The sequence below is a fragment of the Poecilia mexicana genome, unplaced genomic scaffold (assembly GCF_051168715.1).
Source record: "Poecilia mexicana isolate PSO_F unplaced genomic scaffold, ASM5116871v1 scaffold_16, whole genome shotgun sequence".
Taxonomy (NCBI): Eukaryota; Metazoa; Chordata; class Actinopteri; order Cyprinodontiformes; family Poeciliidae; genus Poecilia; species Poecilia mexicana.
This window is the reverse complement of record NW_028263385.1, coordinates 28106757-28134658: the sequence shown is the minus strand read 5'-3', so window position 1 is coordinate 28134658 and position 27902 is coordinate 28106757. Positions and strand designations below refer to the sequence as shown.

Here is a 27902-nt window from a genome sequence, read left to right as displayed (position 1 = left end):
ATCCACAAATGGTTTAAAGAAGGAAAGCTTGTTGGTAGCTGAGCACCAAGAAGGTCATCAGGAAATTATGGCATCTGCTCAAAAATATCCTCCAGTTAAAAGAACAAAAGTGAGCAAGATACCTGACATTTAACTGTGACCTCATAAAAGTACAGGCAGTATTGTAATATTTTCATTTCAGGAGTGACATATTTACTCTGAACATCAACAGATTCCACCCCTCTTCCTCGCTCTTATGTTACCTCTCAGTTCTCTGCTTGTTTAATCGCTTTGCTTCTGAACCATTTTCCTGCTTTTCTGTGCTCCTGGATCTCTTTTTCTGTCAGAGTACCTGACAAGCAGCATGAGTTATTATTCCCCCTACCTCCAGACCAGAGCTCCCCACACACCTATTTCCTATTTCTATCACCATGAAGGTGACAGAGCAAGCCTCCTGGCAGGCAACAGCATTTAGAGAGGCAACCAAGACTAAAACTGGACACAAGATAGATTTGGGGCGACAGCTCTGCAGGCTGCATGCGCTGTGTATTTCACTGTATTTGACTGTATATATTTACTGTATAATTTTAGCAGTACTTACTAATACCTATTTCATTCCATTTCAGGAAAGAAACACTGCTGATACATGGTTACAGATTGAAGTTGAATGAAACTAGTAAATGATTTAATAAGGAACAAACCGGCAGAATTGCTAATGAACAGTTTGATGCTGCCTCTATCACCGCTTTTTACAGGCTCAGGTCAGCCTTGTTCATGTTGAGGTCAGTTTTTAATGAGGTCTCTCTGACTTTCAAGGCGAGAAACTTATTTTCTGGGTGTTTTAGGTAAATTTTCCTAGTGGGAAATTCTGACCTAGAATGCATCACCATCACCGTCCCTTTCACCTTCAGTATTTTTAACCTGTGATGTAGGTTTGCTGGAAGTCATTGTTAACTTATATCCATGACTTTGCATTAAATGACATAAGCATCCTAGACTTATAAAATATATTATATATTTTGTAGTATTTTGTAGTACATTGTAGTATTTGTTGCAAAAAAGAGGCTAACAAGGTGATGATAAATGCTAAAACACACACACTTGCAAAGCAAACAACCCAAAGGAAAAAACTAAACAAATTTCAAAATATAGTTATTTTACAAAGAAAATGACTCTCCAGTCGGCTCTAGGATTTAAGCAATTTAATGATCTGTTTTAATTTTCTTGATTCAAAGACAAATGAAGAAAATTATAGATTTTCAAAATACATTCACTCAAATATAGGGGGGATGCACTTTAGTTTTACTGTTAGATGTGACCTCTTTATGTCTATTTCTTTACATAAATATTTAAATAAAAGCTATGTTTTCTATTTGACTAGCTATGATCATTTGAAATGTACAAAAAACACTTTTGAATTAATAGAAAGAAAAAGAATTAAGAATCATGTTTGCACGTAGACGTTGCGTTCAGTCACACACACAGCTTCTGCAACAACAAACCTAGTTTGTAATTTTATGCCCCTACTAAAGGATCTGTCTCCTAAAATCTGTGTCCTGAAAACCATCTGATCTCATCCTTCTCTACTCCAGCGTATTTGGCTTTTTACGTCTTCTCACACTGTCCAAAAACAATCTGCTTTGGTTAATAGGTGTCTCCAAATTATTCTTAAGCATGATTTGGAGCGTCCATGTTCTACCAAGCCTTTTCCACTCTGATCCACCCATTCAGAGCAAAAGCTGGTAGAGAAAATGAATGGAGGAACGGTGATAATATTATTTTTCACCAGTTGACACAATGAGTGGACACTATAGATGAATGGATCTAATAAGACTACTGAGACATTTTATTGAAACATACCAAGGACGTTTTAAAAAAAGCTTAATGGTTTTTAAAGTCAAATAACTTATTCTTTGAGAATTACAACTGTAAAGGGAGATATCTGATAATGAGTAATAAATGAAACCCCCTGACAATGCTTGAGAGGTCATAAAACTGGAATACATATAAAATCCAATAAACGCTAGACATTTATGGATCTTACGCAATAAGATATGACTCCGCTTTTAAAGTACTCCTTTAAAAGCGGAATTAATATATTTTTGTCAATATATTCAAGATAGTTCTAATTAAAGGGAGAAAAAAATACACAAAAATCAAAATTGTGTAAGAGATATGGTACTTTCCAATACATTTCAATCTAAATGAAAAATATAAACACTTCATTTTTTCCACATCATGCATTTTTCAGTGTCAAAAATGCCACTAAAGGTTTATATTTCTTCAAAAATCTCAGAGGTTAACGTGAAAACATTGTGCACATTGTGGATGCACATTTCTGTAGCTGTCATGTTTTTATACCAATCACTGCTTTCTGCTTGTTGAAAGAATGCTGTGTGTGTTTCTGTGCGTCTAACAGTAAGGAGATGCTGACAGGACAAAGGCTCTGCTACTCAAAGTCCCACCAGGACTCGGTTCTCTCTGCCCTCAACCAGCAGAGGAAGGATGGTCAGCTGTGTGATGTCACCCTGGTCGCCGGCGAGCAGAAGTTCCACGCTCACAAGGCCGTCCTGGCAGCCTGCAGTGACTACTTCAGGGTTGGTACACTTCGTGTTGATCGTTACCTGGAGACTTCACACAACAAACCATCTTAAGAAGGAGTGCACGATAATTAATTCATTTTTGGCGATCGGCCAATTTTATATACCTTTGCAAAGGTCTGGAAGTCAGCCTTTTCTCTACCGTAAGAGTTGTCTGACTGACTGACAGACCCTCCCACCAGGTCATGTCAGCACATGCCAGGTTAACAATTTACCAACTTTGTCGCTAAGTTTGTCACAATAAGCAATAAATCATTTAAAGTACGCTCAATAATTTCCAGGGTTTCCCCCTGAAAACCTGATAAACCTGATGTTAGGGACACTAGGACAGTCCACCCGGGGGCCACTGTGTTTCTGAGTTAAACATTGTTAGAACTTATAAAAATTCTGAGGTGCATCAACACTCATCGTAACGGGCAGGTGCAGGGACGCTCCCCCTCACGCACAGGTCAATGCGTCAACTCTAGCTTAATTAATCGTTACTCTAGATAGGATTTTTTTTACTGGTGTATAAAAAAATCCTATTTAAAATAAACCTACAATGCTAAGTCTGGTGGCCCGCCTTTCTTTATTTATTTAGCGTATTTAAAATGTCTTCCCTTTCCAGTGTTAATTGTTTTATAGAAATGAAAGTTTATCAGTTTTGAGAGTGAGAACTTGCATTATCGTGCTGTTTTTATATTACTTGAAAATAGACTCGAAATGACACTATTGTCCTTTATCGCAATAATTTCTTGGACAATACATTGTCAAGCAACATTTCTTATCTTGACAGGCTGATTTGTAGGTATACTTAGCAACTTTCCAGACAAAAAAAATAAAAAATCGGTATCGGTCAAAATTGCAATCAGCAGGTCAAACTTTTTAAAGATCAATGCACCAATAATCCTAATGCTCAGGACTGTGGCGCCACCTATAACAACTTAGGCTCCAATGAAAAATTTTTTGTGAGATCACCCTTATCTGATGAGATATTCCACTTTCACTGGCCTTCCCAAAAATAATTTGACCTATTTCATTTTGCTAAGAAGTGTTGAAGAGACTGAAATGGTCCCGTTTGCAAGAGGCGGCAAACAATGAAATACAAAGTTTTGTTCACTCAGGCCAGGTCCTCATGGACTGAACCCTAGCATTAGTTGCTCTGGTTAGGCCTCAGAGGAGCATCAGGCAGACACATGCTGTTAGATATCCAAACAGGAGATTTCCCGTTGCACATAGAGAACTGCAGCGATGAGATTTAATTTGGGGACTCTGAGAAGATTAGAAGGTAGATACTAATCCCTCTTCCAAATGAGAAGCAGATTAAATATGTCCAAGTTGCCCGGGGATTATGCCTCCCCTGTGCTACTCTGTGTGCCCAGGTTATTTTTACATCTCTCCACAGAGCGCTGATGGTGGGGGGAGTTACACTCTTCTTCTCCTTTTGTGTGTCTTTTTCCTGTCTCTCTTTTTTTACCCCGCCTTTGTTCTCCAGAAAGGTGCATAAATGTTTGCCTTTTAAGTTTCGTCTCGGCAAAAGCAACGCCGCGTCTCCCATCTTTCAGATTATTAGATCACTGTGCAACAGTAAGCAAGAAAAAGTGACTTCGCAAGCAGAGCTCTCCTGTTTCTCTGTGTTGGCTAACGATGTTATCTTCAATTTGTCATCTGACTCCATCGCGGGGTTTAATTTTGTTCATTTGCTCAAGAGATGAGGGCGGCTCATGCGGTAAATGGCAGCTGTGTCTGCTCTCTCTTCCTGCCTCTTTTTTTCCCTTCCCCTCACACTCAGAGAAACTTCGGCACTTGTAGCGGTGATTATGACACATTATGTAGTCCAGCAGATGAGAGCGACAGTAATGGAATACCTGAACAGGCGTGAGTCGGTGACTTGTCCTGAAGGTGTCGTCTCCGTCTCCATCCCAGTCCCTTTGTGATGATGTTTGGACAGTTTCGGGACACTTGGCCAAGTCAGTCACATCCCACATCATTCTCCACCCTTAGCCACTGCACACATCCACAACTTAAATTGCTGGACTCAAGTGAAAATGTAGATTATAAACCTTTACCCGAGTGTTGCTGATTACAAAGACAAAATCGCAAAACCAAAGGCTCCCTCAAAACTAGTGATGTCTCACTATCTAGACATTTTAACTAAGCCTGTGGCAATAAATAATTCTTCAATTAATCGCTTGATAAATTAAAATGAGCTCCATGATTTCCATTCTGACGGACAGTTTTGTTTACAGAGACTTCATAATGCATTTTAGTTTTTGTTTTTGGTTGTTGTATTTTATTTTGGATATTTTAAATATCTCCCAGTTCCAGTGTTGAGTGTTCTGTAAAACATTAAAGTTTATTGGCATTTGAGAGGGCGAACTTGCATAATAATGCCACTATCAACATATTACTTGAAAATATTATTAAAACAACATGTGACTAGCGCTGTACGCTTGAGGTATGTTTGTTTTAAAGTGATAGTTTCGACCTGTTAATCAAAGTTCCCAGAAATATGACATAACAATAACTTTTTATTTTATTTATTTATTTTTTTACATAGTCTTAATGCTGTTGCTTTACATATAAATATGGCAGGCTGATGTTCATAGAGAGAGTAATGGCAATAAAATCCTTCAGCCGGCACAGAAATTAATATCCAGGAGGTTTATGATTTGGCGACAAACATTCTGTGTACACTACTGCAATTGATTCCTAATTGGCTAAGTGTAGATTTGTGTAACCTTTGAGATATTACCACAGTTTTGTTTCATCTATTTAGTGGAAATGTCTTACTATATAGCACAAGTTTACTTGAAAAAGGGCTTGCTTAAATTATTAAGGGCGGCTATGAACTATTCAATGCGAGACCCAAAAGGCTATTTTTGCTAGGGCTAAGACGTTTGAAAACGTAGTGATGTTTTCTAATATGGATAGTTTTTGGTAAACTTATTTTTTTTCCCCCAATAGTGAAGCAGATTGGCATCAGCAGAGTGAGGTTGGGGTGTGAGCTGACCTCCAGGCTGCTTAGGGTCCTCTGCTGTGGTCGGGGCTCAGGTCAGGTTTATACATGCCAGCTATATGCTGTATGTAATTTGAAAGTACATCAACAGAATCACTTTTTATTTTTAATTTAATTGGTTTTTGCTACTTGGGTCTAGTAAGGGGCCACATTTAATGTCGGTCTTTTAATACCATGTAGCATAGTGCCAGTTTGCCTACGATTTTTTTTTTCTATTGGATTTTTATCCAACAGCATGAGATGCGATGTGAATTTTCCAGTGATTCTTACTGTAGCTATTATGAGCTCATTAAGTGCTCACGTCACCTTAGTTGATTGTTATCAATCAATCAATCAATCAATCAATAAATCAATCAAAGCCTGAAATATGTTGGACGTTGGAGTGTTTTATCCTCTCCATATTTAACCTAAATAAAGATCCTGAAAGTCAGATATTTTTGCTCGACTTGTCAACTCTTACAAACCTCCAGCCACATTAAAATATGAAAACATCTTTACATAAGATAACTTTTACTATATTTTCTCTAACATTTGCATGTTTGGCTGACAGAGATGTTGTCTTTTCTATTCTGTCTCTTTTAAACTACATTTTTATTGGGGTTAAAATAAACATGAAAGAAAAAAGAAAGGTCTAGAATCAAAAGGCGTTAAATGTAACTGCATGATACACGTATAAGATTTTTAATTGTAGAGAATTCTCAAAAAACATTGTTTCCTTCCACTTCCTAATTATGTTCTACTTTTTGTTGATCTATCTCTGGCTTAAAATCCCAAAGTAACACAATTACATTTTTAAGCCTGAAATTGAACAGTGTGTGGAAAATTTCAATGGGTATGGAAACTATTGCAAGGCACCATAGGTGAAATTCATCATTGCTCTTTTTAGACTGAATTGTTTATAATGTGAACTGTATTTAAGGACAATTATAAGTGTTTTATAGTAAAACACAGCTAAAAATAAAAGACAAAATGACCTCTGCATTAGTCAGACAGGCCCGACCACTGTGTTTTTGGTGTAAAGTAAGACTGCAACATTTTTGACAAACTTATTCGTAAAAATAGCTCCAGCCCTCAAGAAATGACCCAATATTTCTCCCCCACAGGGAAACAACCTCTCTGAAAGCTAATATTTCACTCTAAGTCTTGTTATCACAACATGCAGACACATAAATTTTGCCAGCAGGTCAGTCTATCTGCAGAGCTGCAGTTTTGTGTGAAAGGCCCAGAGTGGGCTGGGCTCTGTGGCACACTGTGTCTCTGAGTCCCCAAATCACAGGAGTCATCCGTCACCATCAGCGGCTACCTGGATGTCTCCGCCAAGAACGGCGGCAGTGACTTTGCGGGTGGCCGATTCAGCCAACGGTGTCCAGACAAACTTATACTGGTGTGCTTCTGCCTGGTCTTGTGTGTCTTTCATTCTGGCACACACTGATCATAAATCAGCCACCGTAACACCCCGAGTTAAGCCACCGGCCCTCCTTCGCTTAGTGGACCAGGAGATTTTTAATTAGTGCAGTTGGGGGGGGAATCAAAGAGGGAATTCTGCATATGCTTTGGTTAAAGCTGCAGTATTATGTGAAACAGACTTTTTTTTAGCTTTATATCATGTTACAATTTTATTTCCTCATCAAAAACATACCTGGAGAGTTGTTTTGATTCTTTCATGCATGTTTGAGAAATCCTTTAATCTCCCATGGCAACCATTCAGCTGTGTGAAGCTTATGATTAGATTTAGCACCACCGATAGGTGCAACTCCTCCTCAGGTATACAGTATTCAATCTACAGTTTATGCCTCGCAGACTAGCTCCTCCAGACTAGCCAGCAGTAATTAGTAAATGCCTGGTGGTACTGAGCATCAGCTGAGCTCATGATAGGAGCTACTTTTCAATGAAACGCCGGTACAAACATTGTTAAAGGATTGATAGAGAAGCCATGTTGTGATGAGTTTCAGAAAGAGCAGGAGTTTTTAAAGAAACAGAGACCCAATTTCAAGGTGTTAAATCAGGAAATAAAATATTTGTTAAGTCGTATTTTATATAGATATAACACTTTTTCAACAACTGAAGGTAACATAGTTACTTGATTATTCTATAAAATGGCACTATGTGACTAGAAGACACACAGTTTAAACATCACAATGTGTCACTTAAATCAATACAGAATCACTTGCATGAGATGGGAATGTATCTTCCTCTGGTTTAAGTTCATGTGTGTTATGAATTAGAGAAAATGAGATGAGTTATTGCTGATTTTGTGGCAGTAGTGTGCATGCTATAATAACAGAACAGCCTTTTGTGCTTTGAAAACATGCAGAGCTGTTTGTAGTTGGGGGATGCAGCCTGCACACTGTGATTAAAAAGATAGTTAAAAATCAAGAGTTAGCAAGATTGGTATCCTGAAGTAATGAAACTGAAGAAAAGGGAAAAAAATGTCAATTGTGGTAAAAAATTCTCCTTTATGGAGAATTGTTTGTTTTTGTTTTTTTGTTGTTTTTTTTTTCCTGCTGCTGGTTTGAAACCCTGACAGAAAACATAAATTACCGATTACTTTTGATAACCTCGTCTGTTTTTTCCGCCCCTCCGTGGTGCCGCTCTCTGCTGGTTGGCGCTGATCAATTGACTCTGCCTCCTCATCCTTCTCCTCCTCCTCTTCCTCCGTGGTGTTACATCAGTCGATATAGCTTTGATTAGCGAGCGGCTAGCTGGACTCACGCTCAGCAATGGCAGATCCTGTGTTGGCTGCTTTTGATTTCACATGGCGCCCAGCGTGCGCTCATGTGACTGTGTGTCTGTGTTCATGGATGGGAGGAAGACGGCGAGGCGTAACAGAGGGTACCGATTGTGCTGTTTGTTTCTGCTGGTCTCCAGGCCCCAGGCCGGCAAATCGATGCTTGATAAATCCTGAATGTAGCGCCTGTCAGGCTTAAATTGTCTGTTTATCAAAGCCACAAGTCACATGAAACGCAAAGCAAGTGTGTTTTATCTGTAAAAGCTGCTCCATATAGATCTCGATCTCTGTATACATCCAAAGGAGGCGTAAACTTTGTGAACCGTAGCATAACCATGTTTTATTTACTATGACTGAAGAAGTCTGATCCTTCATGTGGTTCTTTGATTTTGTCTCATCAGGCCATGTTCAGCTTGTGTATGGTGGAGAGCGAGGCAGATGAAGTAACCCTGCAAGGCGTCACCAGTGTTGGACTGAAGCATGCTTTAGATTTCGCCTACACTGGACAGGTGAGCTGCTACAATCGAACTTCTCTGCACTAGAATGCACTTAAAGACACTGTAGTGCTCCCTCCTGAGTACGAACCATTAAAAAGCAAAAAAGCTTTTTTAAAACTTATTTTTATTAAGAAGTTGTTTAAAACTTGCTACACTGTGCATGGTTTCCCAGTGATAATGTCAAATGAGATGTTGACCTTTCAAATTTTGCAGCAACTGTTACTACTACTTATCTAACCAGAACTGTCTCTCACCAGCTCCCTCTTTTGTTTAGCTCTTATTGATGCCTTAATTATTGCAAAGGGTGAATATCTCTTAATTTAAAGCGCAGTATAAAAGATTTGGTTTGCAGTCACGGCATCTGAGAAGCTTGAAGTGACTGATTTCACCTTGAATGTTTCAGTATACTAAACTGTTCTAGAGGTAAATGTGAAGCTGCCCTGTAGCTGAACTACAGTGGTCATGCAACAGGATGAATATGAATATTACAAAAATTTAATGGATCTACAAAAGTGATGACCGAAAACAAATGAATCAACGAAACAAATTAATTCATTTGTTTTCAGTTAGCAAGTTCTTATGCTATAGCATAAGAAGTATGCTATAGCTTTTCAGAAAAGAGCTAATTCGTTAAAGGATAGATGGAAACACATTTGCTAAATAAGTCACAATATTTAGCTCATAATGTCTGTTTCCACTGTCGGCATGCATTAGATTTGCATTTCTTTTGCTACGTTTTTGGACTGCATGTAACATCCCCAGTATTAGTACTAGTACAGCTCATAGTACTGCAAGGCTGCAAGGCAGTTGACTGGCTTTCTGTCATAAAGTGGGACAAAATCCATCCACATCGAAATAAAAAACATGGATACTACAAGTTGTTCCCAATAAAGATGGTTTAGACTCAGACTCAGACTTAGACTTGGCTCCTGAGTTTTACATATTGCATAAGCACAGACCTGAGATGTAAATACCTACATTTCTGAATGAGTAAAGATCATATCACTGTGAAATAAATTCTGGTACACTAACCCCTGGAACTGAAACAGTGTTCCATTATATTTTTATTTTTATTTTCCCTTTGAGTAAATGAAGCCTTACAGCCCGGAAAGAAATTCTGACTTACAATTTGTAGTTGTTGACCAGTGTCACACATGTCACATAAATAATTCAAAATGCGTTTTGCAGATTACAGTTTTAATCTCAGCACCATAAGCTCCCACAGCAGGATTTAAAAGCCACGCAAAAGTGTATAAGGTCTGTCCATCCTTGGCAAGCGGCAGCCGAAAATACAAAAAAACACGTTTCAGACACAAAATGTACATTTAAGAAACAACACAGCATTAGATTTCCATTGTGAATCTTTAAGACAGTTTTTTGAGAGACATTACCATCCGTCCTTGCTTTCTCACTCTCTCACCGGGAATTGTTAGCGGTGTAATTGTTTGTCCTGACCTTTTCATCACTATGACTGAGCCTCCAGCCACCAGCAGCCAGCGCTGTGGCTTATTTTGCATCCTGAAAAGCTGTGAACTTATTAAATACTACTAATTTTTCCCACGAAAATGAGCAAAAGAGTGCGCCAGTAAGTAGGTCAACTGCAGGCTCGCAAGCCGCCCCGTTTCATTTGGCTCTGCTCCTCTCTGCCTAAAGGAGATGATAGTGCATGAGACGTTTCCTCACGTTGTAAGTGGCAACCTACTAAAAAAATCCTTAAGAGAGAGGGTACAGACAAGCCGCACATATGATGCCGACCTGAAATCCAAAATATTCCGCCCTTGCTTTATCTTCTTCTCCAGGTGAAAGTTCACAACTGGCGAGTACAACACACGACGGATTACACAAGAGCTCCCTAGACTCCCACACTAAAGTAGGCACAATGTTACAAAACTGACTTCTGCTGAGTGAGGCTGAAGTTTTCTAACCATGTTAGGTGGCTGGAGTGAGGAGCATGCCAGCAGGACATGAAGAACATTCACTTACAGTCACTTAGAGTCATTACTGACACAGTGGTGCAGGTGTTAGCACTGCTGCCTTCAGTCAAATGGTGCTTGGTTTGAATCCTGGCGGAGTTTTTTTCCCCTCAGGTCAAGTCTTCAGCAGCTGCATTTCTTCGTTTTCTATTTTCCCATACTTCCTGTCCCTCTTGAGTTTTTCCCCACTATGTTTCAGTTTTTCAGTTACCAAACACCTTTTTGGCTTGACCTCTACCTGCCTCACTACATTGCAGTCCCCGCTACTAACACAGCAGGCGGCGCTTGGCCCACTCAGGCGTTTTGCACGTCTCAATGGTCGCCAAGGGAGATTAAGTGATTTCTCAAACATGCACAAAAGAATCAAATCAATACTCCAGGTATGTTTTTGATGAGGTAATAACATTATAACATGATGTGAAGCTCAAAAAAGTCGAGTTTCCATAATACTTCCCCTTTAAGTCTTTAAGTCAAGAAGGATAAGTGACAAAAAATATTGTCCATCGTCTCATTTTTCTAAGTGCGTATTTTTGTAATAACTCTTCCTTCCACATAAACTGCGTCACCAACAGCAATGATGAAGGTGAGCTCAGAAAGTTAGAGGCTGAATATATTACTATAAATCTGACTCTAAAAGACAAAAAAACCCTTTTATTTTGCACTTTGCTCAGGTCGTTTGCTTCATAAATAAAAGAAAAATGTTTTTAATAGTCAGAAAGACAATTTAAAAGGAAATTGATCATATTCTGTACATCACTTTTTTAGTTCTCCCCTTTAAGAAAAAATACAAAAACTTAAAAAAAACAATTAAAATATTTTCATCTAGAATTTTTTGTTTCACTTGAGGATAACTTTTAAAGTCTTGAGAAAAAGAAAACTTACTCAGACTTAGAAAACCTAGGCGAGTTTGTTTCTGTAGACTAACTCTCAACCCTGCTCCTTCATCACGATGCTGCCAGCTTCATACTTACTGGGTTCAGTGTTTTTGTATTTAGGTTCAAAAGAACAAATGTGGTATCGTCTGACCACAGCTCTTTCTCCAGCTGGCTGGACGTTCTCCAACCATCCAGCCGCCACTCCTGCTTTCTCCTGACAGGAAGCATTTAGTTTCATGTTTCTGTTGAAGAAAAAAAAAAAAAAAACTACCTGAGTGTCCAGCTCTTCTTCCTAATTCAGGACGTTTCACGAGAATTTGGATTATGACCGGTGATTAGCGCATTTCCGTTCTCTCTCCGAATCGGTGCACAGGCTGCCGTTTAAGCGGAGCGAATAACCTCTTTTTATTGCCCTCTTGTCTGAATACGTTAGCTTCTGAAGCTCATAGATGGTGCGTGTGGTTAACTGGCCTGCAGCCCAGCCCTGCCAGGAAGCCATGCTGTGATGAATGGAAATGTGCAGATGCAGCTAATTGCAAGCAGTGGGAAAATGATACGGCTATGAGAAAAGCTTTGTGGGATTTATTTTCCCCCTTTGGATGCACGTATATCTATAGAAACACTTTAAACAAGTATTTTAATGAATTTGCGGGGTTTAAGTTAGTCTTAAAGTGGTTAAATAGTGTGTTATGAAGCAAAAACTGACTTTGCACATTACTTGGACAACATGCAGAGGAGGGGAGACAGAACATTTGTTCTCAGATCAGTTTCCCCCCCCCCCTCTGCCTCAGGATGAATAAATAATGAGCGGGTTTCAGGAAAAACATGATAGCCACGAGCGTCGCTGAATAACGCTTACCTGTCTACTGTGTCAGCAACACTGAAAAACACGATGCTGAAGTCATTTTTCTCGTTTTCACCTTTGATGCAGTCACAGTTATGCTCCTATGTAGGGCAGCACCGCTGAATGGATTATCAAAGATTTCCTCTTGGTTTAGAAAAGCCACCATTGATTAGTCCTCTGTGTGACAGGTTTTTTGGGTTGTTGAAGGAACGTTAAATTTGTCGGACCTTGTTGTCTCCCAACAACACTACCTGGCTCTGCTCTCAGCAGCTTATGAGCATGACTTGGCGGATTTACAAAGTGTTATGCCAGGAAAGAGAGAGTGGCAAGGCAGACATTCATCAGATTAGCCTAGCTTAGCTTCTGGTCACTCAACTCAAACAGGAAGCACAGTCAGCATTAGTTTGATGGCTAGTTTAACTTGAATCAGGCCTTGACTTTATGAATAAATAATAAATTAGAGCAAATAGTAGCTCCACGGTTTTACTCTGAGTGTCTGAAAATCTAATGGCTTTTTTCTTTTTTTTTTCTTTTTTTTTTTTTTTGGTCCAGATTCTGTTGGAGCCGGCTGTTATCCAGGACGTCCTATCTGCGGGCAGTCACCTTCAGCTGCTGGAGCTCCTCAGCCTCTGCTCAAACTACCTCATCCAGGTACACACACACACACAGGCACATACACATCACATCTTTCCATGTTAAAGGAGTTTTTGCGATTACTTCCATTCAAGTTTCATTCAATTCTATAGCCTAACCTTTGACCCTAAGCCTAACCATTAGCAGTACATGCCTAATCGAACTTTGCAAATTTTTTTCAAACAATGATGACTAGTTTATCTGTGGTTATTTTAGTTGAAATGTGACATAAATGCTTATGTATTTATATTAAATACTAAGCCTGTTAACTGTGACCCTTCCCCCCGCAGCTAAATTCCTCTGGAGCTGGGTCTGTGCCTAACCCTAAATGTAACCTTAGCTCAGTTTACACCTTAACTAGATTGTGCATCCCTTAACTAGGGATGCACAATATATTGGCATTGACATTGGTATTAGCTGATGTTGTTCATCTAACATATTGACACAGCAATACTAATATAATATCAGATATTGATATTGGTTCAAATTTTCACATTGGTGCATCACTATCCCTGAACCAAAAAACAGAACTTCAGCTTTGGGACTCCAAAGGACCAGCAGTAGGTCCTCGCAATGTTTTTTTATTTATTTATTTTTTTTTAATGGGCCTTACAAGGTGGGAAATGCTAAAACACACACACACACACACACACACACACACACACACACACACACACACACACACACACACACACACACACACACACACACACACACACACACACACACACACACACACACACCTCTTTACAATTTTCCATTCTCTGACCCCAGCGCTGAATCTAGCCTTACATATTAATAGCTCATGCATAACCACACCCATAGCTCCTTAACCTGAGCTCAGTTGACTTTTTTTGTGCTAAACCTTTAACGTGGATCCCAGAAATGACACCCTTCCTGATGAGGGCTGGGATTTGGTGCCATGAGGACTACTAATCCTGAATAAATCCTTTTGGTAGCCATGACAAGAACCCATACGTCATGTGCACCCCTCCTCTGGCCTAGACTGTAAGCATTACAGTACCATCAAACCGCTGATTAACTTTCTTCTTACTAGATGGTTTTGCAATTTCTGTACCTTTATGGATGTGTTAGCTTTTATTAAATATGACGAGATAACAAATATTTCCATTGCATATGGTGTTGTCCTGCTATTTCAGTAGTTTTTTTGCTTACTGTTTTTATTTATTTTATTGGCATTGCTAATTTTTAGAATTCTCTGAAACTTTTTTTCAAAATCAGTAGCTTACACCAAGATTACTAAACTTTAAACACTTTTGGAAGGGACCAGATGTCGATGTCATGGTTTCGTAAGTTTCTCCTTTGTTAATTCATAACATTTGAATCAGTCGATGAATGTATTTTAACTTGACCACACTGGAAAAATCGCTTTATCAGGAAGAATATTGTACACCTAAACAGGTCTCGTTCTTTCTTGGGTATAACTTCCAGATGCTTCAAATAATTATGAATATAAACAGCATCAGAATGTCGGGATGGAACCTGGCTCAGGGTCAGATAACCCTATATGTGCTTTTCATGACAAAAGCAAAACATCTTGTGAAGATGTTGTTTGGAGACGTTAAAAGCTCACTGACCTCTGAATTTGCAGCCAACCACTTCTACAGTTAAAAACAAAGGTTCAGGTTATGTCTGATCAAATGGTAGTTTATAGAGGATTATACAACATAATGTAATGCATGTTGTAAAATATGTATTATCTGCATAAATGAACAGAAATATTATTTCATCTTGACAGTTGTGCTGAAATTCCCAAAACAAATCCAAAAATGTTTAGTGAGTTGGTGTTTTTGAATTAATTAGTTTGTTTATGTTTATGTTTTGGTTATGACAAGATATCAGTCATAGCTCCAACGTGCCACCTGGTGGTTGTAAACCGTCATTACAGGAAAAGCATGTTTGACTTGCTAACGGAGTGACTCTTCTGCTTTAACTAAATGCTGGGTTCAGTATAAGCAATTGCTAATAAACTTTTAAATTGTAGATATTAAAATATTGCTGAAGAGACTGATTTATCTGAAGAACTTATTCCACATTTACAACAACTTGCGTAGATTTTATTTTTTGCAAAGTAGTTCAACAATTATTTGTGTTTTATGGCAGTTTTACTAACATAAAGATCTTCTATAGACACTCTCAAATGATGTTCAGTAGTTTTTATTAGTATTGGTTTATACTAAAAGTAAATAAATTGGTTAATTAAAATAAAAAACAATCTTGAGATTTGACATCTTTTTGTATCACCTCAGTGTCATGTGACATTGTTCTAATGACCGATTCATCTTTTTTCAAGTCAAACTAAGGTTAAATTGATAGAATAGGTGGTAATTTGCATTTATTATATTAAAATGTTCGGTTCAGCAAGACTTAAACCAGCATTAACACCTAAAAATAAAAGTTTCAATGGGTTCAGGAGAACCTTTCTCAGTCTGTGGATGACTGGATGTAATCGAGATTAAGCAACGAATCCTGAATCTGCCTTGGCAAGATTATGATGTTGGCAGATTAATAAATAAAACAGGAAAATGACTAACTGAGGAAAGAAAGTATTTTTCCACAGTCACCTATGATGTGAAGTACATGTTAAGTAAAGGAACAGGGTAGACGGCCTGTTCTACAATAATTTAACTCTAATTTTAATTACATACAGTAATCTCATCTAATTTGATCTACTTTCCTGGTTGGATCAATCCAAAAAGATTTGTTGATGAAGTTGTTTTCCCGGAGGACAATCACTGCTGTTCCAAATCAGAAATAAAGCGTCCCTCTTTTGGCCAGCAGGGGGCTCCCAGGAGCACTTTGCTTCTCATAGAATATACCCAGCTCTCAAAACTTCAAATATGTTGTTGCATTTATTAATAAAAGCGTTACTTCAAGGTTAATAAATAGCAAATGTAAAATTCTTTCAAATTTAAAATATTAATTTACTTAGGACTTTAAACAACTGACAAGTCTAAATATTACGATGTATACAGAAAAAAATTGTTCATGAATTTTAGATGCAAAATTCATGAATATGAACTTTCCGGAGTTTTCTGTAAAATGGACAGTCTTCACTTGGCATATACTTTTCAACCTTCAGAATACCACGCCATGGTCAGTTTGTATGTATGTTTTGTTTACTTTGCAGTAAAAAAAAAAGCTTCTACAAATGTTTAAATCATTTTTTAAATAAAAAATTTCAGAATCTGTCATAAAAGCTATCCACGTCACACTTTGTGTTTGAAAACAGACCCATATTTGTGTGGATTTTCATGGACACCCAGAAGGTGGCAGTGTTGCCTCATTTTCTCTTATCCAGTTTCCCCCCCTCCCCCCCAGCTGCCTTCATCTGAAATGTTGTCATGCCATTACAGTGAACACAATGCGTACAGTATTTTTAAGCCGTGCATCCTTTAGCCTCTCCCTGATCCTCCTGCAGGAGCTGAGCGGCGTGAACTACCTGGAGCTGTACCGCGTGGCCGACCTCTTCCATCTACCCGCCCTGGAGGAGGCCGTGGTGGGCTTCCTGGTGGAGCATCTGTCTGAGCTGAGGCAGAACCGACAGGACGAGGCCCTGCAGCTGCCCTACCGCCTCCTCAGGGAGGTGCTGAAAAGTGACCGCCTCACCTCCCTGAGCGAGGAGGAGATATGGAAGGTAGTGTCTGAGTAATGGTAGACAGTCATTTCACACCCACATTACTGCCCGAATAGTTTAACACAAATACAGCAGTGTCCTGAAAGTTTTTATGGATTCCAAGGGGTATGCAACCTTTAAGACCTACAGAGCCATTTTGCTCTCAGGACAGCCCAATAAAACTTGCATAGAGCCACAAATGTCACGTAATTTTTTTAAAAATAGGATAACTTTGACAAATCTCTTCTTTAGGAAATTTCTTGTCATTTTTAAATCATGTATTTGTATTTTAAGGTTTTACAATAAGGATATACATAAAAGAGGATATTCATCTTTAACAGCTGAATGGTTGATGTGGAGATTAAAGGATTTCTCAAACGTGCATGAAAGAATCAAACCAACACTTCTGGTATGTTTTTGATTAGGGAACATTAGGGAATACTTAAGGCAGTGTTATGGTTGAAAAAGCCACTTGCAGCTCCACTGCCACAGGTTGCAGACCCCTGGGGTGGACCAACACAAGGTACCAAAATGGTACCAGGTCATGGTCTTCTAACATCTGATGAAGACAATCATCTCCACAGCATGATGCTACCACCAACAGTTTTCACATTGGGAATGTGCGGTATTGACTTTCTGCCAAACACAACATTTTTGAATTACACATGTGGACTCCATTTACCAATAAGGTGACCTCTAGTGGTAATTAAGTTGCGTTCATACCAGCCCTGTTTAGTACGCTTTAATTGAACTCTAGTCCGTTTGTCTAGAACGTCCGGATCACTTGGGGAGGCGTGAATGAGTAATCAAACTCATGCTAACTCTGGTCCACCTAAAAATTTAGACCTCGATCTGGTTGATGTGAACTCTTGCGCGGGTCAAATGTATATGTGAACCCCAAGCAGACCTGATACTGCTCCAAAAGCAAGAAGAGGACTAAGGCGCAGGGCATTCTGGGTAAATACAACCAAAACAAGAGCGCGAGACTAGCACTACCTGGAGAAATGGCTCCTGCTATTGGAAAGACAAAAGAGAAATCCTATAACCACTAAAACCTGACACCACTCCATTTTTGTTGTCGTTGCGTGAAAAAGAAAGTTGCAGTCAGTGTCTTCTGAGGTTTTTGTGTCTCTCCCTTCAGTGGCTTTTACTACAGCGCCTCCACAGGCGACGGCGGAAACAGGTTTTTCAAAGAGAGTCACGTGGCTCAGTGCAGTATGAAAGCAAATATGTAACAAATGTTGCAGTTTTGCTTCTCCAATATAACAGAGTCCACCAGAGTATCAGCTGTGAAAACACAACATTTTATGTAACACTAAGGAGGGTTAAATTCTAAAACATGTCACTCTTTTCTGATTTTTAGTTGGAAAACATTTTGAATAAAATACAGTGAAGCTTCTGGTTGCGATGTGAGTAAAAATGCAGAAAAGTCCCAGAATAGTTTTGCAAGGCAGGAGAGCAGAGGATTAAAAGCAATCAGAGAGATTTGGTTGAACCCTGCCTTTCTCTGCTGAAGCATTGATATTGATGAGGCCATGCCGTAGTGAGCGGCATGTCTGAATTTGCGTGCACAGGTGCAGGCAGACTGTCAGTCCGCATAAACAGGCGTGTGTGCGTGATGAACTGGATTGTGGAGTAAGATGGCGGTGCAGGATGGGGACTTGCCATTTTGACTGTTCATTTGCACCAATCAGTCCCCACACCACCTCCTCCTGCCCCACCTTCATTCTTTCTCTCCCTCTCTTCTCTGATTAGGCCCACCGCGGCTCCATCAGGGCCCCCAATCCCCCAGCTGTCACTCGGCCGCCCGTCTGATTGAAAACAATCAGGCCTCTGATGGCACAATTACCCTGACCCTTTAGCCAGCCGCCGCTGCCATAATCAGCCTCTGATTAGGCTGCTTTGGGCCTCCTTCACTTCGCTCAGAAGGTTAATTTGGGCATCAGACGGAGAGGAGAACGGTAAAGCGCCGTCCGAAAGGGTGGGTGCCCGAGACGGCGAGGTTGGACAGGGTTTGGGGTGCGGGGGTACGTGCCAGTACCGGACCGATAACACCTCAGCCGTCAATCATCGTCACTCAGAGTTTTCTCTTACGCCGTGGAAATCACATTTTCTCCACCTTTTGTATTTTTCCCCCTCTGTCTCTTTTTTTTGCCATCCTTTGCTCTATGTTTCTGTAGCGTCCCCCTCCTCATCTTTCACATCCTGCACACACACACACACACACACACACACTCTTTCTGTCTCTCTTTTGCACTTTCTCTTTCTGTGCAGAGAGAGGAAGGAGGGAGTTGATTTATTCTGTGCCCTGAGGAAGTTGTGTGATGCAGCGTGACCTTCACAGTCAGCTGCTGCGGCGCGCTCACGCTCGCACACTGTCACTTCACGGAGATGAGGAGGAGAGGCGGAGTGTGTATATGTGTGTGTGTGTGTGTGTGTGTGTGTGTGTTGGGGGGAAGGAGTGGAGCAACAACCGGGGAAGAGGAGGAAGAGAGGTGCAGGAGAGTGACAGAGATGCCACAAAAAGACAGACAGAGGCCCTTACTTGTCGCATATTCGCACCTTTAAAGTAAATTGAAGTGCTTTTGTTTAATCATCACACATCAGATCTCGTGTCAGAACTCAAGATGTGTTATTATTGGGTCTTTTCCAGATTTATCCGTGGACATTTTTATTTCCCATACCCGTTTCTCTCCCCTCACCCTTCCAAAATAAAAAATCACTGCCTTTTTTCCGCTCTAATAAGTTCCCAGGTTCCACACGGTGGGTGCTAAGGCCCACTTTGTTTTCCTAATAATAGTATCAGTAATCTCCAGTCGGCTCGGCCCACACTCACAGCTAAAGAACCTTCCACCACTCGGCAGGTTCAATTAAAGCCCTTCCTGCCTGCTTCCCAGTTCACCTGCGTTAAACAAAGCAGGGCCGCCTGTGGATATTTACAGTCTGTATATTGAATGCTGCTGATTAATAAATGCTTGTGTGTTGGCAGCTATGGCTGCAGCGCTGGCTCGCCGCAGTCCATCAGCTTCTTGAAGAAAACAAAACAAAACAAAAAAAAAGATCTGATTAACAGCCCTTGAGACATTTCTTTTTCCCTTGCTTCTTGCTTGGTTTCCTTTACCTCCTTTTCATAATTCTGTCCTCCTTCAGTAACCTCTCGTCTTTCCTTCTCTTTCCTTTAATGAAGAAAACAGGGAAGTCCAGAAAGCTATTCGTTTGAAATCTTAAAATAAGCAATGAATAAGTACATTTTTCCTTACAACTAGACCAGATTGAACATGTTTTAATTAAAAGTGCATACAAGAAGCTTTTTCAAGGTCCAAGCCTTTTTGGCGCCCATGGCGAACCACCTTACTGGTGACTAGCCCCTCCACAAAGTAGTAGACCGTGTGGGGGGTGTGGTGGGGGGGTTCTGTCGAGTATTAGCCAAACGATGAACGATGTATTCAGCATCACAATCCAATACTTTGGTTAATGTTTAGTTGCAGTGTTCAAAAAGGTCAAAATATGGAAAAACTAAAACTACCACTACAACTTATAAAAACTAAATGGAAACTAAGCAAAATTTAACTAAGAACTAATGAAAACTTTCAAACAGACTCTAAAGCTAATTAAAGCTAAGTGAATTAGACAAAAAGTCAATGAAATAAAACTGTAATGAAAAAACTGAAACTATTATAACCCTGGTTTGAAACTTTAGTTTAAATGCAGTCCTTTACCTTAATTCTGCGATTTCCATGAGGCTGCAAACGTTTCCAGATCCGACATCTTCTTGGCACGAATTCTGATCCAGTTCTCCTTCCTCTCTGTTCCAGTTGCTCGTTCTCTGGCTGGAACACGACTACCGCTACCAGTACGCCGAGGATCTCCTGCAGCACGTCCGCTACGGCCTGATGGACGTCCCCACCCTGCACCACCTCGCCAACAGCCACCCCCTGGTTCAGTCCTGCCCCACCGCTGCCGCCCTGGTGGACGAAGCCCTGGACTACCACCACGCCACCTTCGCTCAGCCCCTCCGCCAGTCATCCAGCACCAGGCCTCGTTTCCAGTCGCTCACCCTTTACATAGCAGGGGGCAGGAAGCGGGAGGTGAGCAGAGTCAGGGAGCTGCGCTACTTCAACCCGTCGGCGCAGGAGCACGTGCGGGTGGGAGGGGGGTCCAACTGGAGCGAGCTGGCACCCATGCCCACCGGACGCAGCCATCACTGCATCGCCGTGATGGGCGACTTCCTGTTCGTGGTGGGCGGCGAGGTGGAGCACGCCACGGGCAGGACGTGTGCCGTGAGAACCGCGTGTAGGTACGACCCCAGGGGCAACCGGTGGATTGAGATCGCCCCGATGAAGGCGTGCAGGGAACACTTTGTCCTGGGAGCTCTGGGTCAGTACCTGTATGCTGTGGGCGGCAGGAACGAGCTGAGGCAGGTGCTACCCTCGGTGGAACGCTACTGTCCAAAGAGGAACAAATGGATGTTCGTCCAGCCTTTCGACCGCTCACTGTCCTGCCATGCCGGGTGTGTGGCTGATGATCTGCTCTGGGTCTCAGGTACACAGTGATAGGGAAAGGAAGAAATAAAGTACTCTCTAATATGAACAACCGTTATCTCAGGTGTAAATGTACAGTTGTCCGGAAATATTTTCACTTCTTTTAAGGGGGCAGTATTATGTAAAATCTACTTTTTTGAGCTTCACATTATGTCATAATATTGTCAAGACCATACCTGGGGTGTTGTCTTGATTCTTTCATTCATGTTTGAGAAATTTTTTAATCTCTCGTGACAACAATTGAGCTGTGCAAAACAACTGTGAGGGCCTAGCACCGCCTTCAAGGACACAGGTCCTCCTCGCAGCTGAGGTTTCCAAGGTTCTGCCTCACAGAGCAAGCCTCTTCTCTGTGACTCCACCACTCAGTTCCTTCAGACTAGCCAGCAGCAATTAGCAAACATCTGATGGAACTGCACATTTGCTGAGCTAATTATAGGAGCCACTTCTCAGTACAACACTGATAAAAACGTTAAAGGGTTAATAGAGGAGTGGTGTTGTGATGACTTCCTGAAGGTGGAGTTACAGAAAGAGAATGAGTTTTTAAAGAGACAGAGGCCCAATTTCAAGGCGTTAAGTTACGAAGTCAAATTTCTTTTGAGTCATACTTAGTTATTTTTTAACAACTTAAGGTAACATAAAATGGCACTATTTACCTGGAAAGTACATTATATTGTCCCTTTAAATCTTTTGACATTTTTCTACCTTACAGCCACACGTCATTTTACCTTACTGCGATTTTATATGATTGTGCAACACAAAAGAAGCTATATCGGAGAAGGTGAAGGATAATGATATGTGCTTTTCATAAATAATTCACTGACATTTAAGTCTTGTTGGGTTTATTTTTTGCATAGTTATATTTCAGCAACAAGCCATTTCAACCTGAATGAAGTTGCTGAGATGACTGACAACATGGTGTGTATGGAACGTTGCAACCATTTTGTACCCAAAACACCCAAACCCACAAAAATTCAAAATCACAAAGGCACCCATAAAATTTTTTATTCAAAATATTTGCACTTATTTGTGTTGCTCTAACAAGTATAATCCAAAAGAAAACATAATTGGGTTGTCTCGAAGAGTACGAATGCGTTTTGCAATGCTCTGTAACTCTGCACGATCACACATAGACACACTTTGGACTTTCAGACTTCTGCAAGCATATTTCTGCTATTTTTTGTTACGCATAAAAATGAAGTTCAGCATGTCGCACTTTTGCATTGCAGGCGGAGTTACAAACACGGCACAGTACCAGAATCGGCTCATGGTGTACGACCCGGAGCAAGTGAGTATCAGACAGCTAAATCAGGCACTTAGAAATATTTAAGAAAAATGATGGAGTCTAGAACATCACTTAATTTTCTTTTTGGATCAATATGTTTTTTTTGTCTTTTTTTAATAGTTCATATATCTTTGCTTTGCTGTCCAGTAAAAATGATGTGAACTGTCCTGTGCCTGCTCCAAGTCAGTGGCCAACTGGAGAAATGGGATGCGCCTTCATTTCTACTGCATAAACATGTGACTTGTGTTTTGTTAGCAGTTATCAGTCCTGTAGCAGACATTGATCTGACATTAGTTCACTACAGGAAGAAAAAAAATGTAATGTTCAATAATGTATTTACCAGTATATTAAAAGCACAATATATAGTATTAGTTGGTATATGTAGGCGTTCCAAAAAAATATCATAAATAAGTACTTGGAGTATTTTGATGCTTATTTTGACTTTAGTACAATAATACTTCACGGGGTTGACATAGAATACATAAAACTATGAATTATAGTGTTATGTCTTGTCAATGATGATATATTTTAAACTATTTTTTTCTTATAATAAAAATACATGATCATGCATTAAATTCTACTTTATGCTAGCTGGTAAAGTATAAAGACACAAAAATCTTAGCAATTAAAAAAAAATATTATCAATATTTAACAAAATCAAGCCCACAGAACACCCTTACCCCACTCAGCTCCTCCAGACTAGCAGCAGCAGCAGCAATTAGCAAACACTGAGCATCTGCAGAACTCCTAAGAACAGTGACATGTTGTGATGACAAGGGGGCGTGTCGGAACAGGTAGGAAGTTCTTAAAGAGACAGAGGCCCAATTTCAAGGCATCAGACTATGATGCAAAGTCAGATTGCTTGGAAGTTATTGATAAATACAGAACTCTCTCATAACTGAATGCAACATAGTTACTTGACTGTGCTATGAAAAGAGTATATGGACATGCAAGATTCAGACGTTCAAACTGACATTTCCTACAAGATCGAAGACCGAGTATAACTCAACATGATCCAGCTGTGAATAGATCTACTGCTTCCATCATCAAACCTGACGATTTGTCTGATGGGTTAGTATTTATAGGCCTAAACAAAAACCCCACAAAATATATCCAAACTCCCATTCTCTTGTCCACTTTTCAAAACTAACTCAAACAGCTCAACACGTTGGGTTGTAAAGAGCAGCGTTTCTGTCTGTGCAGCTTTGAAGAAGCCTGGACTCTGTGTGTGTGTGTGTGTGTGTGTGTGTGTGTGTGTGTGTGTGTGTGTGTGTGTGTGTGTGTGTGTGTAGCACAGAGGCATGCGGTGTGTATCCGCGAAAAGGTGCACATCCATATGGGTCTGCGTTTCCGCTTCCAAGCGAGGGAATGAAGAAGCGAGAGGTAGAAAAAGGGAGAGAGTCTCATTTGTATTCACCACGAATCTACATTCACCTGCCAGAGCAACAGCAACCCCCCACCCACTCTACCCTCAACAGATGGCCACCCGTCAGCTCCCAGCAGACACACACACACACACGCTCTCATTCTCTCCCTCAATCAAGTACGCACACACACACCGACGCACTGGCACAAAATAAGCTTCCCCACACTTAGTGAGATGAGCAGGGATCCTTGGTGTAAAATGGAGTGGATGAAACATATGATTAGAAATAGGGAGGGAAGTCATTAGTACAAAGCAGAGCTCCAGTGTCACGTTATTTATCTAGCACTGAGCATACATCAATTACCCATGCATGGATATGCTTAAATATTAATCTCCTCATTCGTCCTCGTTCCCTCTCCCACCTTCCTCCCTCTGTTCGCCGCCTGTCAGGATCAGTGGCTGGCCCGCAGTCCCATGCTGCAGCGGCGCGTGTACCACGTCATGGCGGCCGTGAGGAGGCAGCTCTACGTGCTCGGCGGCAACGACCTGGATTACAACAACGACCGCATCCTGGTGCGTCACATCGACTCCTACAGCATGGACCTGGACCAGTGGACCCGCTGCTCCTTCAGCCTCCTCACAGGTGGGCGAGGGCGCCGTCGCAGTGGGCGGGGAGGCCGTGTCCACGTAGCGATAATTACAGAGCGGACAATAAACAGGCTATCGAACCGCACGAGCGGCGGTTGTTTGTGTGCAAACAGAAACGGTTTGTTGTAATAATCTGTTCCTTCTAGCCTCTCTCTCAAAAAAAAATAAAAAATTCAGGTCAGGAAATAGAACCAAATCTCACTCTGAGTTAAACTTTCCTCTCCTCTTTTTGCTCTGAGGGGAAAATGTAGCAATCTTGAGAACCTTCATGTCTGTCATCCTCAGGTCAAAACGAGTCTGGAGTGGCCGTCCATGATGACAGGATTTATGTGGTAGGAGGGTACTCCATTTGGACCAACGAGCCTTTGGCGTGCATCCAGGTGAGAGCTGTGACTGCTGAACGTGATTTCAGCCGCAGTGTTTACTTTTAGAAACATGTGGCTCATTAAATGCACAATCTGACTGATTGTCTACATGCTGCATTCAATAACTGGCTGCAACACAGAGAGAGGTTTTTTTTATTTTTATCCGAGTCTAAATTTAAGCTGTGCATTTTTAAGCCCTCCTAACAGCAGAGCGCTGGTGAGAAGAGCTGCTCTCCACTTTTATATCTTGCAGGACTTGCTACTAATCCATATAAACTCCATCAATAATCTGGACCAAAGTGTCGACCGCTGTGAGTCGGAAGCTGAAATGTCTGCAAAGAAACTAGAGCAGAGTAAATACAAAAATGAAGTTAGTTACTATATGACAAAACTCTATTTCATTTTTTTAAAACGCAAAACATCTCATAACATTTATCTTTTTGTGGAAATGTTTACCTGTTTGAAGTTTGAACTGAAAGCCTCACTGACTGAACAGGACTGGGATAATCCCGACATAAAACCATCCACACTGATTTCTAATATTTATTTTTCTACAACAGGCCAGAAACATAACTGGATGAAACAACACACATCTAGGAAAGCTGCTAAATTAAAAACTTTCACTCAAGATCAACAGTTATAATAATAAATCTGCAGTCAGCTCTAGTGGCCACTTTTTGTTTCTCTTCACTGAAGCAAACCGGAAACGCTTCAAGTACGACGATAAATTGTAGCGTTGATTTTGTGATTATTTATAATATTGTTTTCTGAGACCATATTTGTAATGCCATAGTAATGCTAGCTTGCATTCTCAAAGATCAATAAACTTGAATTTTGTTTAAAAAAAACAAACAAAAAAAACAAAAAACACTGGACAATTGAACTGGAAGATATTTAAAATCTCCAAAACAAAAATGAAAAATAAAACCATAAATAAAATGCTTTATGACAGCTCTGTAAAGAAAATTTCCCTTGAAAATAATCATCAGGATGGAAATTATCTAGCTGATTTTAATTGATCATGCAATTAATTGCAACAGACTTATGTACATTTCTGTCATTAAACCCCAACAAAGCACCTTAAAAGTTTGTGTTGATTATGAAAAACTTGAAGGAAATATAAATACTTTCTCAAGCTACAGTAACTCCTCATTACACTGACTGCTGCCATGGCAATAAGCCACATTAAAGGATCCCCGTACTGCTAGGCTGTCATAACAAATTTAACATTTTCTGATAAATCGCACCAGAAGTTATTGCGATAAATTATAACATTATTGTTTTGAAACCATTTTCAGGTTATATAAAGTTAATGACATAATAATGTAAGAACACATTCTCAAAGACCAATAAACTAAATTCTAATGAACATTTAACACTGGAAAACATTTTAAATTAACAATAATAAATAAAAACAGAAACAAAACATAGCTGTCCTTTAAAAAAAGAGCTAGTTGAGACCAAAGCACCAAACTGAAGACTTTTGTCATGCAGCTTTTAATAGAAAAAAAAAAGAGAAAAACAATCAATCATGCAAATGGAAATTATTGAGGTTGTTTTAATTTATCATGTGATTAACTGATTTATTGCTTATTGCAACAAGCTTTGGTACTACAGAATGAATTTCCTGTTTCAGGTGCTGGACCTGAGCACGGAGGGGAAGGAGGAGGTTTTCTACGGGCCGACACTGCCTTTCGCCTCAAACGGGATTGCAACCTGTTTCCTCCCAGCTCCTTATTTCACCTGCCCCAACCTCCAGACGCTACAAGTGCCCCATCACAGGATAGGTGCTGTGTAGCCCACTGACTTGGAAAACGTCTGAGAACCAGCCGATGGATCAATCGGCGCTTGCAAACCAGAATGAGAAAAAACAGCCAGTAAAGAGAACAGGCTGCTCTAGCGTGGTTGTAAGACGGGAAGCCGCGCCGCTTCTTAAAGCTGTTCCTCCTGCATTAAGACCGGGACATCATTCAGACTCACTGGAAGGTCCGTCACCTCTGTCGAGATGGACGGGGTAAATATAGTTGAGCGGTCCGACTAGCCACAGGAAACGGAAAGTTGCTGGAACCAATAATAGGGCTGTAAGTTTGTTTTCTACCCAGCAAAAAAAACACTAAAAAAAGTCAACAAAGTCCATCGATTCCCGTTGCGAGTTTCCTAGGCGGACCCAGATGAACATGTTGCAGAGGCAACACTTGAATTTTTTTTAATCCCCTAAATGATGTGAATTTGACAACAGATTCAACATACAGAATGTAGCTGCGTTTCCATTAAAAGTGTGCGCAAAACTTTTGTTGAAGAAAAAAAAACAAACAAAACAAACATTTTTGCAATTGTTGCATTAACATTAAATAGGAAATGCAATTAAAATCACACGTGAATAAGTTTGTTCACGATAAGTCATTCAGAAACATTCTCCTACCACTTCCTGTTGTCTTCTTCCTTGTTTTTCCACCAGTAGTAACAGCCGACTGTTGATCATGTGACTCATGTGATGTGAAAAAAAAAGAAATGAACTAATTTTGGTGCTGCCGAAAAATCACTTCATCTTAGCCCAAAAACTTAACCTAAAAAATGTGAGTTTTTTTTTAATTTTTAATTGGGTTATTTTCATTCATATAATTTAATTATTAACATTCAGTCATTCCAATTTGCACAACTATACGGTCAATGGAAACGCAGCTGGTGTGTGTGAGCTATTGAGGCTTTTATTTTACGCTCAGGACCCGAAGACTGTTTGTGTTTTTAAATGAATGTCTGGACATTCAATCATGTAATACTTATTATTCTGCATTGTCAAACATTTGCTTTTACTAAAAGAGAAAGAGAGAGGAAAAAAAAGTGCTTGCACATCCCTCATGTATCCGAAGCAACACGTCTGCAAGAATATACGGAAGAAACCGCAGAATAAAGATGCTACTTAAAGGACACCAAAG

At 40.2% G+C, this 27902-nt stretch overlaps 1 protein-coding gene across 2 annotated transcripts in view; it reads left to right on the top strand.

The window, feature by feature from the left end:
• klhl32 (kelch-like family member 32) overlaps nucleotides 1-27901 on the top strand; it is a 31743-nt gene extending 3842 nt beyond the window's left edge. For both annotated transcript variants that reach the window (XM_014981089.2, XM_088013699.1), the window contains 9 exons: nucleotides 2399-2576; nucleotides 8707-8814; nucleotides 13047-13145; nucleotides 16570-16785; nucleotides 20580-21306; nucleotides 22532-22590; nucleotides 24404-24596; nucleotides 24887-24981; nucleotides 26603-27901. In XM_014981089.2, coding sequence (XP_014836575.1) covers nucleotides 2399-2576; nucleotides 8707-8814; nucleotides 13047-13145; nucleotides 16570-16785; nucleotides 20580-21306; nucleotides 22532-22590; nucleotides 24404-24596; nucleotides 24887-24981; nucleotides 26603-26764 — 1837 coding nt within the window. In that variant the 3' untranslated portion in view covers nucleotides 26765-27901. The remainder of the gene's footprint in view (nucleotides 1-2398; nucleotides 2577-8706; nucleotides 8815-13046; nucleotides 13146-16569; nucleotides 16786-20579; nucleotides 21307-22531; nucleotides 22591-24403; nucleotides 24597-24886; nucleotides 24982-26602) is intronic.
• Nucleotide 27902: the final 1 nt, after the last annotated feature.